The 19,672-nt window shown below is 35.2% G+C and overlaps 3 protein-coding genes across 3 annotated transcripts; all 3 read right to left on the minus strand.

Annotated features, from left to right (window-relative positions):
• Positions 1–209: 209 nt before the first annotated feature.
• On the minus strand, positions 210–9,440 carry LOC140815658 (uncharacterized). Its single transcript, XM_073174754.1, is given in 7 exon segments — positions 210–700; positions 958–1,095; positions 1,167–1,242; positions 4,707–4,987; positions 6,283–7,021; positions 7,023–8,000; positions 8,002–9,440. Coding segments are annotated over 3 exon segments (2,811 nt in total). The 5' UTR covers positions 9,370–9,440; the 3' UTR covers positions 210–700; positions 958–1,095; positions 1,167–1,242; positions 4,707–4,987; positions 6,283–6,556.
• Positions 9,441–10,287: 847 nt separating this feature from the next.
• On the minus strand, positions 10,288–15,929 carry LOC140815752 (probable glycosyltransferase At5g03795). Its single transcript, XM_073174801.1, is given in 8 exon segments — positions 10,288–10,692; positions 10,868–11,025; positions 11,448–11,680; positions 13,928–14,097; positions 14,099–14,188; positions 14,190–14,216; positions 15,245–15,556; positions 15,657–15,929. Coding segments are annotated over 8 exon segments (1,266 nt in total). The 5' UTR covers positions 15,831–15,929; the 3' UTR covers positions 10,288–10,590.
• Positions 15,930–17,124: 1,195 nt separating this feature from the next.
• Positions 17,125–18,925, minus strand: LOC140815863 (8-hydroxygeraniol dehydrogenase-like). Its single transcript, XM_073174903.1, has 4 exons — positions 18,729–18,925; positions 18,481–18,594; positions 17,418–17,931; positions 17,125–17,325 (listed from the first exon to the last, which is right to left on the minus strand). Exons 1-4 carry the CDS (start codon positions 18,824–18,826, stop codon positions 17,140–17,142), a joined length of 912 nt encoding a protein of 303 aa, XP_073031004.1. The 5' UTR covers positions 18,827–18,925; the 3' UTR covers positions 17,125–17,139.
• Positions 18,926–19,672: the final 747 nt, after the last annotated feature.

Below are 19,672 nucleotides of genomic sequence, written 5' to 3' on the forward strand. Positions count from 1 at the left end.
CGCCCAAAAATTTTGATGATATTTTAAAATTTTGCCAAATTTATGAATTATAGAAATTTATATTATTCTACTTTTGTTAAATAGATTATTATCAAATCTGCCATGAAATCTATAATAAATAATTGCAAATTTTCAAAAATATTATAATATATGGCGCAGGTTTGCAAAATCAGTTATATCTGTCAATGAATTTCTATAATTTTCCTAAATTGAGATAGTAATTTCAGTTTCCTTGAAATTTTTGTAAATTAACACCAATGCAATATACATCGAAACAGATAATTAAACGCCTTACAACTGTTTTTGGATACTTTCACGTGCTAAAAAATCTGTAAACAATTTGACTGGAAAACAATTCGTCCAAATATCATAGCATCCAAGGACACAATAGTTTTTACCTACGGATACTGTCGATCTTCCTGCACAAGTGAACCCCAATTCACGTATTATAAGAATACCTGGTAATTTGCACTGACAGGCTATTTTGGATTGCTTCGTATCTTATGTGACGTCGAATGGCGATCTCTTCTATTGCGATGAAAATAAGCTTGACAACCTGTTCGTGCGCATTTTGATAGTCAACAAGCCAATAACATGTGTCCTCCATGTAGATGAAGATAAACAACAGAATCAAATGCCCCCTCCCTATTCCAAGATGTTGCATTATCCCTTGTGCTAAGTAGACTTTAGCGTTTTAAACCTGTTGCCAAGGGCAGCAAAACCTGTTGTCACATGCAGCTCGGTTTTTTTTTTTTTTTTTTAATATTTGACAGTTCTCTTTAACTCGATAAAAAAAGAATCTAGCTCAGCCTTCCTTGATTTTGGGTGGTGCAGCAATATGTTGAATATATAGTTTAACATATTAATCGTTCCTCTCTTTTATAGTAATAAGCCAAAGATAATGGTGAGAGTAATCCAACATCCACAATAGAAGCGTAAGAAATGAATATTGATTACCAGAATGGAGGTCCCACAACTTCACTACCTTGATTTTGGGTTGCGTCCCAATTCAGGCGTTCCAATACCCATCATTTTGTAAATTGGTATTGAGTAAAACTTCTTCATATTAATCAAATGTATCGGATAACTAGTATTCTGAAATAACAAAATCAAAATATATAAGACAACCGGAAGAGGAACTAAAAGGAAAGTAACAACTGTTTTACCTTCTTCTATGCAGTTCATTAAAACTTCGATATTATCACCTGACAGGATTCCATGACGGAATTATTCCATTTACGCCTGTTAAAACAGAGTTTAAGGACTCAGAAACCAAGGGTACATATAACAAACAACAAATGACAAGTTATCAGATTGAAGCAAGAATAACGTACAAAACCAAAAGTGGTCCACCTGGAAAGGGTGAGCTACAAAGCAATCAAAGATAAAATTGGATATCAAAAGAGAAGGGAACCACAATTTAATTGTAATGAAATGGACTGATGTGTGTATGTCTTGTTATAAGCAAGGTTACACATTATCCTACACTCGCAATTACTTGTGGAAGGCCTTTAAGGAATTTCAGGTTCATAAATTGCTTACAAATACAAAATAGTACAACCTAATATCTCCTAATCTTCAGTATTCATCCCATGACATTCCCCCCCTTGCAATTGTGTTTGTTCTCAAACACAAACAAAGGGTATGCAACCTCAGTCTGCACAAGGGGGAACTTGCTGCTGTAGTATTCCAGGGATTAACCTTAGGTGGTGTTGGTTCTTAAATTCATTCCACTGTAACCCTGGACGATCTCGTTCCAACTACAAAAAACAGGTTGGACATCGATCTCAAGGTGAAAGAATGTCAATCCAACCTCGTCTTCCTCAGGGATCCGCTGGTGTCGAGATAAATGTTAACATCTATTAAGCCAGCCCAAGTGATCCAACTGTCCATCGACTCATTCTGGGGAAAATTTAGCTTAGAATATCGAGGCACGTAAGATGGCCTTTTTCTTTGCCTTGCAAACCTTGCAAACACCGGTCGTTGATTCCTGCCGGTTGTTGTCCTTGTCTCCGTTGTCCCAGCCTTCCGTCCATATTGATGACATGGTTTTGAACAATTCTTCCAATTGATTATTTAATGCTTGCTGCCATTTCTCAGCGACTACCTCGTCCTCTTAATATCTCTTCATAAAGGCTTCGAATTGCTGTTGACTAGCTTGAAAATCCCCTGTAACGACTGTCTCTGATATCAATTTGTTATGGTCCTTGAGTATAATCATGTGATGGGGCAGTTAATAGGTTTTTGGTGGAAATGGAGGCTCATTTTAGAGAGAATCTTAGATCTCGTAAAAAAAGAGTTTCTGAATAAATTTTTTTATTATTATTTTAACAATTAAACTCTCAAATATATAAAAGATCCACATATCTTAACTCACAATCCTAACTACGGGAATTATTCATTTCAAACTAAAATAGAATAAAAGATAATGATTAAATAAAAGATATCAATCAACTGACAGCCCTATTTGATTTGAATTTCCATGGAGTAAATGTTTTTCAAGTTATCTTCATAGATTTGGACAGAGTTTGTCAGCAAACAAAACTGAAGCGCATTGTTTGCCCATGGCCGAGGCGTTCTCCCATAAAGCATATGTGTGTGACCGCCCCTCCCAAATGGACCAAAATTTTTATTCCCTGTGTGTTAGAATGGCACGTGGAAAGGGTCGAATTCCTGCGATAGTGGTGGTAGAGTGGTATTACTAGTAGCATCCCCCTTGAACTTCATCAAGGACGAGTCATAAAAGACTGGGTAGATCTTTGAAGAATAAGGAAGTTGGAGATCGCATGCAACTTGCTAGACATGGTTGATGATCATAAATGGCCATATCGATCGAGGAGGAAACTTCTTGTAAGTGTGGGAGGCCATAGTCATTTGGCTATATAAGCAAGCAATTTCAAAAGTACCATTATCACACATTTCCATTCGGACTTTTTCATGTGAAGAATTGTAGTTGGGTCGTCATGGAATTCTAGGCATGAAATAAACATTTCCATTGGTTGTTCAACACAGTTTCACTATCTCGCAGCTAATGGTCCACTAACTCAATGTGCAAAAGACCTGGACAATAAGATAGGGGCCAAGGCATATGCGTCTGTAAAAAATTTTCAAAAGGTGTTGTTCTAAGGATGGGTGAAATTGAAGCTCGTATAATAACATGAATCATCCTTGACAACCATTCCGTCGATTTATAAGGTTTGTCTCCTATAAAGGATCACAAGTACATTTCCACGAAGCAGCTAACTGCTTCAGTTTGGCTGTCACATTGCAGGTGGTAGGTAAAACGAAAACAGAGATGGAGACCACTCAAATGAAAGAGTACCTTCCAAACGGAATTAGTAGAAGTAACATCACAATCACTATCAATTGTTTCTGAGAGCCCATGCCCCATGGAGCTTATAACCGTGGTCGAAGAAGAACCGTGCAAGGAGAACCCTCGTCTATGGATGAGAAAAGAACACAAAATGTGCGTACTAGGAGAAACCGTCCCCTACTATGAGGAGAAATTTTTGCCATGGTCAAAAGAAACCTTCAACAAAATCCATATACATGTGTTCCAGATGTGATAGGGAATGGGGTAGCAGTTGAAGCAACCCAACCAGTTTCAAATGATCCACCTTGTTGCATTTGCACACAAGAAAACTATTGATAAAATCCTGTGATGTGTATCTTTGATATGATATCACACTGATTTAGGTTCGGGAATTATTTCCCACCATATTTACCCCCAATAAAATTTTACCTACATGAAGAGGTAACAATTGTAATCAAAACCAAGATATTGTAATCAGGTATTAGTGGTCATCTGGGAATTGTGTTGTGGATGTAGTCCTCAATGGTTGAACCACATAAATCTTGTATTGTGTTGTGTGTTCTCTTCGTATATTTCTTCAACTTTAAGATTACATTTAGATTGATGGATTTGGATCTAAAGATTCCAAATCATAATAACGAATCCATTTCACTTGTTTGGGTGCTCTTGAAATTCATCTCGCAGAATTTTTGCTTGTTTATTAACTAATGCAATAGATTTCAAATTACAAATTCCCACAAATGGAGTTATTTGAAATCCTTCCCACAAATCTTTTATAAAATTCAAATCCTTCAATCCAAATACAAACTATAACTCTATAAAATGAAAATGAGATGACAATTTTGGTTTTACCATGTGGGATGGAAAAGATTTTATTGGAATGAAACTGCTATGGGCTTGGGCTTATGAGTATAGTGGGCTTGGGTTTATGGGTAATAGTGGGGTTAGTTATTTTATGTGTGTCAAGAATAAAATGGGTTGGGATTAGTTATTTTAGTATGTCTTTAATGTTATGACAGTTTCTGAGAGGGATAATGTTCGATTATGAATATTTTCTGCTCTAAGGGGACATTCATTTGAGGATTGGTCGTTTTCTTAATAAATCATATTGTTATTTGCTGAATATAATTACCTTGTGTACTATTTCCTTGAATCTCTTTTATTACTGGCTTTGTTGGTGTTTTGTGGATTGAGACCTAACAGAAACTAAACAAGACCAAAATACCTTGTAATACACAAGTATTGGCAAAAAAGAATTGTGTTCTTAGTTTGCCCTTAAAATAAACAAGCTCGTCATGTTCAAGACTCATCAGATCAACCTGCAGGAAATATGTGCATCAAAGATACTAAGATGACATAGCAATAATATACACTACTATTTGGTTGTAATTACCTTGTGAAACTCCCTTAGAGTATTGTCGAGAATACTGGCAGGATCAAAACCTTGCAACCAAAACATCTAATAGCATTCCTTGCTGATGTATCAAAGCATTCCTTGCTGATATATCAATTGTAATGTCTTTCCTTGCAAGTTAATACGAGTCAGCGTCGTTTGTCCAATATAACCAGTAGAACTTCCGTAGCCCTTTATCTCGTATGCATTTGTGGATTTCTACATGATGGCATTATCAATTGCACATTTAAGTAGTGCATATATGTTCTAGCGATCCACATCTGTGTAGAACATTAAATTCATCTACCAATAAATTGATACAATGTTAACTGAATATGACATGAAGAATGAATTTTATGCATCTCAGATAATACTACCATTGAACAAATTTAAATTTGTCCTTATGATGCATCTCAATTCTCAGACAATACTATTGTTGAACAAATATTAGGTTGTTCTAATCTTTGTTCATGATATTCTCGATATGCAACTGTTGAAACCAGGTGCACTGTCAGACTACAGCAATAACTGGTGCTTGCAAATTGATAGTAATACCTGACAGCCTCAGAGCTAAATAAAATATAAGATATGCCAAACAAAAGGACATAAGAGAAGATATCACCAGTCAGCTAAGCTGATGCATCACCTCAGAGATAATGAGCAACAGAGAAAACTTTTAAGTTCATTCTTTTCCATGGGACCATTTTATGACCCAGAAGGAGTTTCAACGATCTTTCCACATACCCTAACAAAACAGTTTGTAACTGCACCTGGGCTGGAAATTCTACAGAGAAAACATTAATCAACCAATCTCAAGATCCAATGATCAAGGGATTGCCTATCTGGCTCGTCTGCAAGGTAGACTCACTTGATCAAATAAGGTAATCAAGAACCAACAAGGAAGAAAGGCCTTGTTTACTATTGGTCCCAAAGTCACAGTTTAATAATTCAGGATGATTTTTTTAGGCGAAAAATAAGGAAAGACAACTAAGGAAAGTAATAAATTTCCAATGAGGTGGATGCCATCTTTCCTTGATCTAGACTTTCACAGCTGGAAAAAATTCCTATTGGTCTATAAAAAAAAGGTGCATGAGTTACACATTTTCTAACTGCTAGCCTCACCCACCAACTTACTTTCACTAGGAAACTATGAAGTTCATCATTTTCAGCCACCCTTTCTCCTTTACTGTGTGAAACAGATTTAGAAAGCAACTTCAACATCCCAATTGGTTGGTTGTTAGTCATGCTACCATTATCATCAACAAATGCATGAATCAGTCAACATATTCAAATTCAAAATATATGGATGCTGTGTAACTGAGAATAACTAAACAAAAACATTCCATGCAAAAGTAAGAGTAAACTGTTTGTCTTCACCACTCAAGAAAATGGTTGAACTACTAAAGATAAAAACAAAAGAAAGATAAGCAATTTCAACCAGATAGTGACAGGAATACCAAAAAAACTATATATTATGGTAAATAGTACATACACAAATGAGAAAAATAACAAGCAGAAAAAAAAGAATATTTTGACAAGTAATTAGAACATTTTTAAAATATATAATATGAGTTACCTCAAATGTTCCAAATGACACAGGCTATAGTCTATTGTGATTGCTTGTCCTAGAAACATGCAAGGAGCAGGAGTGAGATCACTGACACAACCACCAAATCCGACCGCAAAGGCTAAAGAGTATTGATCTGATATACGCATCACATACAAACCAGCACGGAAAGATCTGGTTGGAGGTGAGTCTATGCTTTGCCTTGAATAATATAGACAAGTTGATCGCGAAAAATTTTCTCACCAATCATAGACCAATACCAAGAGACGAATAAAATACTGTCTTATGGTCCATCTCTTTCAACCATTAGCCCATCCATTATCATTGTCGAAGTCTGAGGATTAACCTGGCAGCCATTTTTTTCCATGACGGTAAACAACTCAAAGCTTCCGTCCAGAAACCCTCTTTTTTGCAAGCCATCAATTAAAACCTTCCAAGCCACTTCATCATAATTGTAACCACAGTGAAGCAACCTGGAGAAGATTGATTTAGCTTTCTCATTATTTCCCTTTTCATATAAACCACAAATAAGTAACTTATAGGGCTCTAAATGAGGCAAAAATTCATGCTTGTGCATGGTCTCAACTACATCTAGAGCTTCCTCATACAGTTTCAATTTGCAGCAACAGCTTAGTAGTGTGTTGTATATGACTTCATTTGGAGAGATTCCACATTGTTTCATATGAGCAACCAACCTCCAGGCTTCAGTGATGCGCCCTTCTCTGCAAAGTCCAGTGATGAGTGCATCAGTAAGTGGTTATATTCGGCATGCATCCACGCTCATTCATCTCCTTAAAGAGTTTGAGAGCTGTATCATATTCCATAATTTTCCATACATCAACAATATTAATAGAGCCACTATCCATTTTCAGACGAAGCCTTGTTCCACTGTCATTTTCCTTGATTTGTTTTGCAATTGAGAGATGTTTTATTAAAACAGAATATGTATAATTAGATGGTTCATACCCAGCAGTAACCATAGATACAAAGGTATCAAAAGCAAGATTTACGGATCCTGAACGTCCATATCCATCAATTAACACTGTGTAAGCCATCAAATCAGGTAGGACACCTTCTTTTTTCATTTCAACCATTACATCTTCTGCTTCTTTCAATTTTCCTTGGTTGCAATAAGCAAGAAGGAATGAAGTGTATATACAGACATCAGGTTTATGCCCCAGAGCAATCATTTGATTTAAAACCTTATATGCTTGTTCAAACGCCAACTCTTTTAGCATTTGATCCACGAGAACAGTGTAAGTAACAATTGAGGGCTTCATGCCTGCATCCAACATCCTTTCCATAAATTGTGCAGCTTCAGGTAGTCTTTTTGCTTTGCACAACCCGTTGATCAGCGCATTGTAAGAAGCCAAGTTTGGAAGGCAACCCTCAGTGAGCATTTTTTCAAATAAAGTCAAGGCAAAATCAACCTTTTCCACATTGCAGTAACCATCGATCAAAGCAGTATATATAACTTCATTAGCCTTTATTCCTTTCACTTTGAGAGAATCAAATATTTCATAAGCCTTATCAACCCTTCCTTTCTCACATAAAGCATCAATAAGAGTACCAAAAGTAATCTGATCAGCGACAACATTTTTCTCTTTCATTATCCTAAGCAGGTGAAAAGCGCAATCTAGATCACCATCCTTACATTGTCCATAAACTAAAAGGTTAAAAGTGACTATATCTGGAGACATATTCTGCTCTTGCATCTTAGTGAGAAGTAGCCATTGCCTTGTGCACATTTCTTATCTCACAGAATCCAGATATTAACTCATTATATGTCCGTACATTTGGACTACAATTTCTTGCCTTCATCGTGTCAAATATCTCAAGAGCAGCATCAACCATCCCCTTCTTACAGTACCCATTGATCAATGCATTATAAGTCACTACGCTTGGAGCCAAATTCCTATCTAACATAGCATTCAATATTCCCTGTGCTTCATCCAGCTTACCATCTTTACAAGCACCATCAATAATAACTGTATAAGTGTGAACATTGGGCTCACAACCCTTTTCCTTCATCTCCTGGAACAAGTTCAAAGCCTCCAACCTCCTATCCAAACCACACAAAGCATTGATAAGAATTGTGTAGGTTCGGACATTCGGCTTACAATTATCAACCCCCATTTCCATGAATAGCCCCTTTGCCTCGTCCACCCTTCCTGCTTCACACAATCCATGCATCAAGTTATTGTAAGAAACTTCATTCCTCCGACAACCCTTTTGTGGCATTGTCATGAAAATCATTCTTCCAGCATCAACATCCTTTCTCCTGCAATGTCCTAAAATAAATGACGTGTACGTATGCGTATCGGGTCTCAACCCAGCCTGCAAAATCTTATTCAGATACAACTCAGCTTCACTCACATCACCCAATTTACAAAATGCATTAATCAATGTATTAAAAGTATAAATATTTGGAGACATCTTATCATCCAACATCTCCCCATAAACACATTTAATGTCATCAATCATAAGAAACCTCGTCAGCATCATCAAGAGCGTGTTATAGCACCTCACACTAAGTTTAAATCTAAAATCATCATGGCAACTATTCATCTCCCGCAAAACACACAATGCCAGACCCGCTTCCTCGGCAGTGTCACAGGACTTAATCATCAGCATCCTCGTTTTCTCCGCGACCCCGAAATTCCTACTCCGGATCAAAATGCGTAACAGAGATGAATACGTCTGCACATTTGGCTTAAAAGTGGGGGCACCGGAGAGAATATTGAAGAATCCGAGGGCAGTATGAGGATTGAGATGAGGATGCTGAGAGAGGAATGAGGAGAAAAGTGAAGGGGATATCACCGGGATTAATCTCTTGAAAGAAGGATGCTTTTGCCAATTGGGTTGGGAGAGTAGAGAAAACAATTGAAAGGAGATTTCACCGACAGATGATTCTGATTGGGAAACGGGTTCGGCTGCGGGTGCGATAGAGAACGATAGGGGTTTGAAGAATGAAAAGATGACAAAAAAGGAAGATTGACCTGAGGAGAGTAGCGGCTGCGGTGTAATAATGGCGGATATCGATCGTTTCATCTCGAGGGGGAATACGGAGGCGGCGGAGCGGAGGACGCCATTCATGAATGGATTTGGGAGTTAGAGCTGAGAATCAGATTCATGAAGGAAGAGGGAGACTCCTTTGAAAATTGGAAAATATTTATTACATTTGAAAATTCTCATAAGATAAAATAATACAATGACACTAAGGAAAAATATATATTTTCTCAATAAAAAAAATTATTTATTTCAAAATTATATATTAATTATGATACATAGTATAATATTTTTGTATTAAACTAGAATTATTAATTAATAAAAAAGTATATTTGTATAATGTTGTATTAAACTAGAATTATTAATTAATAAAAAATATATTTCAATTGATAAATTATATACTCAAATATAATATTTTTTAAAAACAATTAAATATATAAAAATAATATTCTATCTAGATTATAATATTACTAATAAAACTAAAATCAGTAAACAAATCATATATGACTAAAAAGCATTATAATAAATTAATAAAAAAATAATCATAAAAATAAATATATTTCATCCGAGTACACAGATATTATTTCCAAACAATTGAATAAACTTAATCCCCATTTAATTTTTGAAATACGACCATCATCATCAATGTTATAAGATAATGAAAAGACAAGGACCGCATGTGTATAACATTCCGATATTTAATTAAAGTCCAATTGAATTAATTTAAGATTATATTTATTTAATTTGTCCTAGTTCTCAAGATATAAATAAAATAAAAATTTAAGAATAATTATTGGTATTGTTAAAATAATTATTATGTCAAATAAAAATTTGAAATGTATCGCAGATGCCAAATTTAACCTGAATATTGTCACAGCAGCTGTATTACGTGTTCTTTATTAGGCTCAGGTCTAAATGGCAATGCAATGCAACCTTGAACGGAACGAATGTGGACATATAATTAAGATGAAATAACATCTACGCCTCATTCAGTTAACTGTTTTCATAAATTAAGAATTACTGCGGCGGACAGCTCTGCCAAAACAATTTATCAGGTACAGATTTTGTAACTCTAAAATTGTCTGATCCAAAATCCTTTTGATGCCTACAAGTGCTCGACAATTACAGAACGAATCAGTAGAGAAGTACCAGAGCTTCTATATTCTATCTTAAGCTACATTTCAAAAAAGAGAAACAAGAATGAATGAACCATCTGCGACTATCTCGTGATAATTTACAAGCATTCATAATTGACAACCGATGCTATCTGACCATTGTCGTGCTCACCTCACTAGTTTGGTTTAAGAGTTAGTATTTGATCACATGGTGTCGTAACCAGAGCTCATACATGACCATATGGAATGCATCGTGTTTCACAGGAGGCGAGTTCCATTGGAAGTGCTTCTGGACCTGATACAGTATATCAAAAGCATAAAACAGCCCTGTAATTAGAGTCCTGCTAAAGTCGATAAACTTATATAAAAGAAGAAACAGAATCCTGTCACTCGAGGAAAAATGAAAGTATCACACAATAAATAATTACATATCAGTTGAAGATTCTGCAGCAAGGATAATAGATTCATACCTTGACCAAATTGTTGTGCAGTGTGACAAATTCTGCTTGTGTTATATTCTTAAGAATTTGTTTAAGCTGATAAACATCTCTCTCCTTTAGTACCACCGCAAACTTTCTCCAATTCAGAATATCATTGAAAGGCAAGTCATAGAAATCAGAAAGTATCACTGTGACAACGATTAAGAAACGATTAGAAAGCAATGATACCTTAATCATGGGAAATTTTGAAAATTAACTGTAGTGGACATTTCATACACGAGGAGCATCCAAATCATTTTTTTAACTAAATTCATATGTTTCAATGTGTGACCATAGAGAACAAGGATCTGTTCTCAGTTGATGATTAAACCTTCCATAAATGAATGGATATTGTCAAGTGAACAGTAACCAATAATGGTTTTTTGTGCAGTTCACTGTAAAAAGTAATCAAAACCAGTTGTTAGTTGTTTTCTCGCTTCCGTTTTTCTTGAATGCATTAGAGACAACACATGTGATATGACAAACTAAATTATCATTTTCCCGCAAATAGTGGAAGGCAGTGAAGAGTGAGAAGGCACGTTTCAGGAGTTAAAAAGGATAAAGTTCTCACCAGGTATGCATCCATAATGTATAGAATCTGTTATGCGGGCACTATTCACCTGAGAACCACCAGGACATATGCAGAATTTATTTCTGTAAAATCTCTTTTGATACTCAAGATGTCCAGTCGCCCTGTTAATTCTGTTATTTGAAATATCAAGTTCTGTATCATTTTCCCATACACGCGCCAAAATGACCCTGATTTTAGAATTTCTATGCCCGGCCCAGAAACCGAGAATTGTCCTGAAAATAAAAAATTTAAGCTACATGAAAATAATTAGAGATAAGTTTGGGCTTTAAGAGAAAAATACTGACGGGCATCCAAAAAGAAGAGAAAATTTCAAATCGCTAAGATTTCTAATAACAAAGAAGATGATCAAATAGAAGAGAGAGCCAAAGAAATTTGAAACTGTGACTCACTCATAAAGGGAAAGTTATCAATATCAGACATCTATTTCACGAATTCACAGAAACAAGAAATCAGAGTTAATGGAGGGAAAAAATCAAATGTTAATGGAACCAACACACTACAGTAATTATTCAGTGGTGGAAAAAAAGTTGAGAAGCAAACCAGTTCAAGAGTTAACATAAATTATATACAAGAAGTTCAAAGTTATTAAACACACTAGTTCAAAGCACATAGGTCCAATGCATAAGGTGATTTGCACGCCTTAGCAAAAAAAGACACATTAAGAAATAATATTTAAAAATTAGATGTAAGAAAAAATATTCACACGATTCACAGTACGTACTTTATGAACAAGTAAATAATAATACAAAGAAACTCAGTTCTGGGTTTAGTTCTTACAAAAACAAATACAGAAACAAAGGCTTCTGAGAGGTAAGCTATAGCAGGTCTCAAGCCTCTGTACCATCAATCAACTCAAGAACCAGCTTTATTAGCTTTGCATATAGATCGATCTCCATGAGTTATGTAACTAACAAACAATTTTAGAGAAGTCAAACTTGATTCGCACAATAAAGTTTCAAGACAGCAGACCAGCTTTACAAATGTAAAAGGTACATTATGCACCAGGACACCAAACAAAGCGAGACCTAGAAACCATGCTCAAACAATGTAACGACAAGATAGAAGACCAAGTCTCCCAATTATTTATCTATAACAACTTCCAACAAATTTCATGCTCTTCTGTAACAATTCTGTTAAACAATTTCATCTTTTGGAAGTAAGAAATCAACTGCAACATGTCTTATGAAACTTCTACTTTATACCTTCTGCTTACTCAAAACCTGAAAAAAGCTGAAATATCCCTAAGCATGTAAACAAACCATGGGGATGCTTTTTCCTGCTGTTTGAAATGGTAATATTAGGGCATATGTTGCATGGACAAAGAAAGAGCAACAGAGACATGATATGACATGAACACCGCGAACATGGAACTTTTTAAAATTTAGCACACGATATGGCAAGGACACAGCTATATTTTATTGACATAAAAAAAATCGATAACATCAAGTAAACATATAAAAAAAATTTAAATTAAAATAAATATATTTCAAATGGATAATTGATCATTTTTAAAATTGAGAACATAGTCCAAATCCGATAAATATTAAATTTCTTGAAAAATAAAAAAACTGTATCGAAATTGTCTCAGAAAAGAAATTACTAAAAATAATTTGTTAAAAAAGCTTACCATAAATTTCAGAAAATATTAAAAAAACTGCTGTATCGAAAATGTCTCAGAAACTCCACGGCTGTGTCCATGCCATGCGTGCAGTGTTTTTCCCTCTTAATCTTAAAACACACCACATTGCATGTCCGACACATAACCGAGTAATGTCCATGACATGTCCTTGGATGTGTAATAAAATGCATTAGCCAATTTTTTGGAATGTCTGAGCATCATTAGATATGTATATATTCTATGATATTTCTCCGCATTTTTTTATATTACAAGAATAGTCTCCATATTACTGTGATAGTTAATTAATGTAAGCATATAATATTCAATAACAATATACATACATAAACATAAATTTTTCCACAAAGCAAAATATTTGCTCTCATATAATAAATGTGATCTTGCGAAAGATTCTATCTTAATCATATAATAAGCACATTATCACCCAATTATGCATAGGGAGAGGAGAGACTTCATCAGATGAAGAAGGCATCTCGAGCACGCTTCTAAAATTGTCCCAACAGTAGCCAAGGACCAAACTTAGGTGCCTATTCTGACTTCGGGAATTTAAATTCTCAATATAATCAAAACCTAAAGGGTTTCATGCCATGAAAAATTCTCCTTCATGGATGGGAAAAAGGGTAATGAATAGTTGATCATCCCAATCTTAAGTAGTTTAAAAATTACAGACGATATAGATCCCTCATAAGTGCATTCTCGAGCTACAGGGTAGAAACCCAAAAAGTTCAAGTAACAGAGCCATTTTAGCTACACTTAAATGATAGATAAATAAAACTAAAATGGCAGAGGACAAACACTCATGAGGTTATATGTCATGAAATACCTATTTTCCACATCATTTCCTCCAGCTGGAAGGGCAAATGGTTGAAGAACTTGAGGGAGAGCAACATCTTTATGTGGTATGAAGCCAACATCATAACTTGGAGAGCAAACAACACGAATCGAATTTTTTATCAGATTTGGAAGTCCTTCAGTGGCCCTCACACCAACATCAGTGGCAAGTAACAAAGAAGTGATCTGCACCCAGCGTTCTGTTCCAATATGGATACTTGGACATTAAGCCGTCCACGTAGTTCTGGACGATGTATGGTCATATTGTCATAGGATATTCCCTGCATGTTAATTAAAGATACATTGCATAATGGTTCAGAGGCACAAATGTTTGGCAGCAGATGTAACAGCAATAACCCCCTCCCAGCCCAAAATCAAAATCTCTGATATTTTAATAAAAACAGGTAAAACCTCGCTAGAAAACAGACAAATGACCCAAAACTATAAATAACACTACATAATGGACTTGTGAGCATTTGACCATCAACCTTTTTGAAAATGGATAGAAAATCATTTTTAAAACACGAGTGCCTCATTTATGAGCATGCAGTGACGGCTATGGCTAGATCTGATAACAGATCCTTTGGAACTGTGAACCAAAACCTAAATTATCTCTTAAAACCGGAATTAAAACCATTTCTCAGTTACCGTTCGGTCCTATATATATAGGAAAGAGGAACCTCACACGTAATAAGTCTCAAGTCTCAACTCTTAATTTTAAAATCCTGGAGCATATTCGAGAACTTAATTTATATAATTCAACTACCTGGTTCACATAAACTAAACTTTGACCCTATTTTTATTTCTTTTTAATAAAAATTTAAATATCCATACCATTTTGTAATATAATTGCTAAAAATAATTAACTTTGGTTGGATTGAGTACTCATAAATCATGCCATGTTTTGCCTGACCATGATCATACTGAAACCGGAACTGTAACCAAGTTGTTCGGTTCAGTTCCAGAATCCAAACCAGTAAGTTTTCTAACATTGGTCAGGCTGGTTATGGCAAGTGGAAAGAATACACATGGTAATTGCGGGTAGTAGCAAGAGAGATGACTGAGGATGCCATGTTATGAATGCGTCAGTCTCTAAGCACTGCCTTGAAAATATTCCACCACCAATCAAGGGGAAAGGAATACGTGGCAGATAGGGCAGGGCAGTGCCACCTCAGCCTGCAGAACTCAATGTCGCTTCCATCATTCAAAGGCACGACACTTCTTCAATAGTGATTCAATAATCAAGCATAAAACAGAAAAACAAAGACACAAATTTGAATGTTCAATCAAATCTACGGCGTCACTGTACCTTGCCTCGCATCTTATGACAAGAGATCGGAATGAAGAACAAATCTGCAAGATTCGGATCATCCGTCACGTAATTGCTCTCTCTAAGATTCTGGAAAAAATACCCCTCGCTCGCGTACTTCCCCGTCAGCTTCCTCGGGGTCTGGTAATACGTATTCGGATCCCCATCCGAATATACGTAAATCTTAAATCTTATCTTCATTTCCTCATAGTTCAACCTAAACACCTTCGGACTGTGGAAAACGTCGCCATATTCATCATCACTCGCATCCATATCTTTAACCGCAGGAACCAAATCTGCGTCGTTTTTCACCTTGAAATTTAAAATAAAAAATGGAAAATCGGTGAAATCATATCATATTGTGAAAAAATAGTGAAGGATTAGAATTAGTTAATCAATTAAATGGTAGTACCTGAGATTGAGAGGTGAGAGGGGAATTGGGGGATTGTAGAGACGGGGAGTTGAGGGATTTAAAGGAAATGTAAGTGAAGGACACTAGTGTTACGATACTAAGAGTGAGTAGGGAGCCTCGGAGAGTGAATATGGAGGAGGAAGACGACATCTGCTGGGGTTTCACCGCCGACATTCTCGGGCGGAGCTGCTGCCGGAGTGATTCTGAGTCTTAATTTTTCAGCAATATCTAGCATCGCACGAATTATCGTACGGTACTTTACTCCTCTACCTTCTTCTTTTTTCCAAATTTATAACCTTCATTTAGTTTTGTTTTCACTAAAATACTAAAATAAAATACCAATTTTTATATTAGTCAGGAAAATATATATTTTTTGAGTATTAATAATTTCTCATTTCTCTTGCTCAAAAAATAATAATAATAATATAATTTCTCTTTTATTTATATATTTGAGTAATATTAATTTCTCATTTTCGTTTTATATACTATTCGTAACATTTTTCATGTTGTTGATGGTAAATGCATGGTGTTGAAATTCCAAAAGTAACCTCGAATTAAAGCAAATACTTACGTAAATAATAATTTCCAAAATTATTGGACATAATATTTAGCAATATAAAAACTTGTTTCCAATAAAAAAAAAATTGAATTTTAAAATTTAAAATTAGATCAATTGGTTTTGATTCCCCCATTGTTGAGATAGGGAAATGGTCCAAGAGAAAATGATGCAAAAATTATAGGGAAGATTTAGGCACGAAAAATATACCTTTGATCGTCAATGCTTGTCCTATGCAATGCAAATTCATTATCATTTTCAAATAAATTAAAAATAAACTAAAACTACAAACAACACATAAAAGGTAGATGAAAACAAGAAGCCAGACCAACATATAAATTGAATGTAGGTCTCTTATAAGACGGTCTCACGAATCATTATCTATGAGATGGGTCGATCTTACTGATATTCACAATAAAAAATAATACTCTTAGCATAAAAAAGTAATACTTTCTCATGGATGACCCAAATAAGATATCCGTCTCACAAAATACGATCCATGAGACCGTCTCACACAAATTTTTGTCTAAATTGAAAAGTAGTCTTTTGGCGTACATAGACTGATCATAAACTTGATACAACAAGATCACTTGCTATAGCAGAGTCTCGTTGTTTAAAAAATTACAAAAACGCAACAAAAGAATCGATTATTCATATACTCCAAAACTGTAACTTATTAAGAAGCAATTTTTTTTTATAAAGCCTCACTCAACTTTCAACGATTTTTCAATGTCAATGACGAACCGATACTTCACATCAGATTTCAGGAGACGCTCCATAGCGGTATTTATATAATCTATATTGATCATCTCCACCTCCGGTAGTATATTGTTCTTGGCTGCAAAATCGATCATTGGGATATTATTTTCAGTTCTTTCATTGGGATATCCGTGAAAATTTAGGTGTATTCTTTAATGACTTTTTCCTTCAATTTTTTCCTAACAGACATTTATTCTCACCTTGAATCAGGGGAAAGGTGTGAAGCTCGAGTGGCTTTTCTGGAGCACCAAGCAAGATAAGCTTTCCATCGGGCTTTAACAAACTTATCAAAGGTACTAGGGGATGAACTGCGGACACAGTATCAAGGATTCCATCCAAAGTTCCTGCTGCAGCCTATGCACGCAAAATCAAATAAGTACGACGTTAGTAATTTACATTGTACTAGAATAGAAGAAAGCGATCCTCTGAAACGAGAAGAAAGAAACCTGCATCTGCTCAGGATCACGGCTAACTAAAAACTCATCAGCGCCAAGACTTTCCATAGCTTCCTTCTTTTTATTGATCGACGTACTGATGACTGTCACATGAGTCCCGAAAGCCTTAGCAAACTTCACGGCTACATGGCCGAGGCCACCAAAACCAACTATACCAACTTTCAACCCCGGCTTGTCAAGTCCAAAGAACCTTAATGGGCTGTAAGTCGAGATCCCAGCACATAAGAGAGGAGCACCAATATCGAGAGGCAGATTCTCAGGCCAACGAATGACGAAATGCTCGTCAGCAACCATGAGATTAGAATAACCTCCGTATGTAACGGTCCCGTCAGCGCAAGGCATACTGTATGTGAATATTTGTTTGGGACAGTAGTTTTCGAGATCAATAGCACACTGATCACATTGGCGGCATGATCCGACCAAGCCACCTACGCCTACTTTGTCTCCAACCTTGAATTTCTCCACCTTTTCACCTACCTCAGTAACAATCCCCACGATCTCATGCCTACATATCAATAAAATTAAGCATATGTATCATGCCCCTTTTGCTCAGTTACCATATTGTGACCAGCGAATACATCAAATTCTAACATAAATATTTAAATTAAGTTGAGGATTATACATACGTATACAGCAACAACATTGGACCAAAAAGTCAACACTCGAGCAAGAACTATTCAAAATAGTAAACAGCCCTTCTCATTTTGTACTTGAAAATACAAATTCAACTATTATATTTTGCAACCGATATCATCAACAACCCACAAACTACAAAAATCTCGCTCGAATTCCTCCTAAATAATAGCACAAGGAAAAAACATAAACCCATTATACATCAAGAAAACTTATCCACAAAATATTTACACGTGAATACACAAACACACACAAACAGGATAAATCTTACCCAAGAACAAAAGGATATAGAGTGGATCCCCCCGAACTTATTCTTGCCCATATGAAGAACCCATAATCCATTACACATCAAGAACACATTTCCACGTAATATTTACATATGAACACACATACACACACACACACAGAGTATAAATCTTACCCAGGAACGATAGGATATAGAGTAAATCCCCATTCGTTCTTGACCATATGAAGATCAGAATGGCACACGCCACAATACAGAACTTTGAACTGCATATCATGCTCCCCAGTAGCCCTACAAATGTTCCGCAAACTAAATGAAACCACCGAGAAAAAAAAACCCATGTTTAACATTAAAAAAGATCAAAACTTTCATTATTCCCAGTTCTACAAAAATCTTGAAAAACAAATGTAAACTCGGATCTGTACCTTCTGGAGAACTTGAAAGGAGCTAAAACCCCAGAAGTGTCATTTGAAGCCCATCCAACAGCCTTCACTGGGTGCTCTGTTTCCGGTGATTTCGCCATTAGTCAATGCAATCTCCCTTCTCTCGCAGGAAAAAGAATCTCAAGAAAAATGCGTGTGAATGAATACAAGAACAATGGTATTTATAGCAAAATTCCCTTCTCTCGCAGGAAAAAGAATCTCAAGAAAAATGCGTGTGAATGAATACAAAACAACGGTATTTATAGCAAAATTAAACAGCTTTAATTACGTGGGTGTCAGAGTAAATGTCTTGTGAGCAACTGTTAGTGGGAGAATTTATTGAATGAAGTTGTAATAAATCATTTTTATTTTAATATAATTTATTATTTTATGATTTGTTTTGTATATTTATTTAATTTAAAACATACGAATATCCAAATTAATATTTTAAAATTAAAATAAAATTTTTAAAACTTTCGTTATTTTTTGAATACGAGAAAGTCGAGATCTCAACATAGGGTGGTGAGCTCATAAGTAGAAAGATCAAATCAAACTCGTTTACTTTCTTAATTGTAAACAGATTGTTTTAAAAAAAATTGATATTATAACCGTTTGCAACATTTTTCATATTCGAAGATATAAAAAGAAGAAGTGCGTCAAACATGTTCAATATTATCGATTCATTTGAATTATTTTTACCAATTTTGGGTGATATATTAATTGAATGTGATCCTTAATTTTATTTCGAAACTTACAACATATGGTTTGCTGATATAATAACGGAGATTATTGTTCTAATTTTATTGATATTTTACGAATTTTTAATGGATATTGTTGTTAAAATTATATTGATATATGGAGATATTGTTCTAATTCCAGTGATATTTTACGATATTTTAACAGAGATTATTGTTAAAATTCTAATTATCTATTACCAATTTTATTGA

Source organism: Primulina eburnea, chromosome 1 (assembly GCF_022965805.1).
Source record: "Primulina eburnea isolate SZY01 chromosome 1, ASM2296580v1, whole genome shotgun sequence".
Lineage (NCBI taxonomy): Eukaryota > Viridiplantae > Streptophyta > Magnoliopsida > Lamiales > Gesneriaceae > Primulina > Primulina eburnea.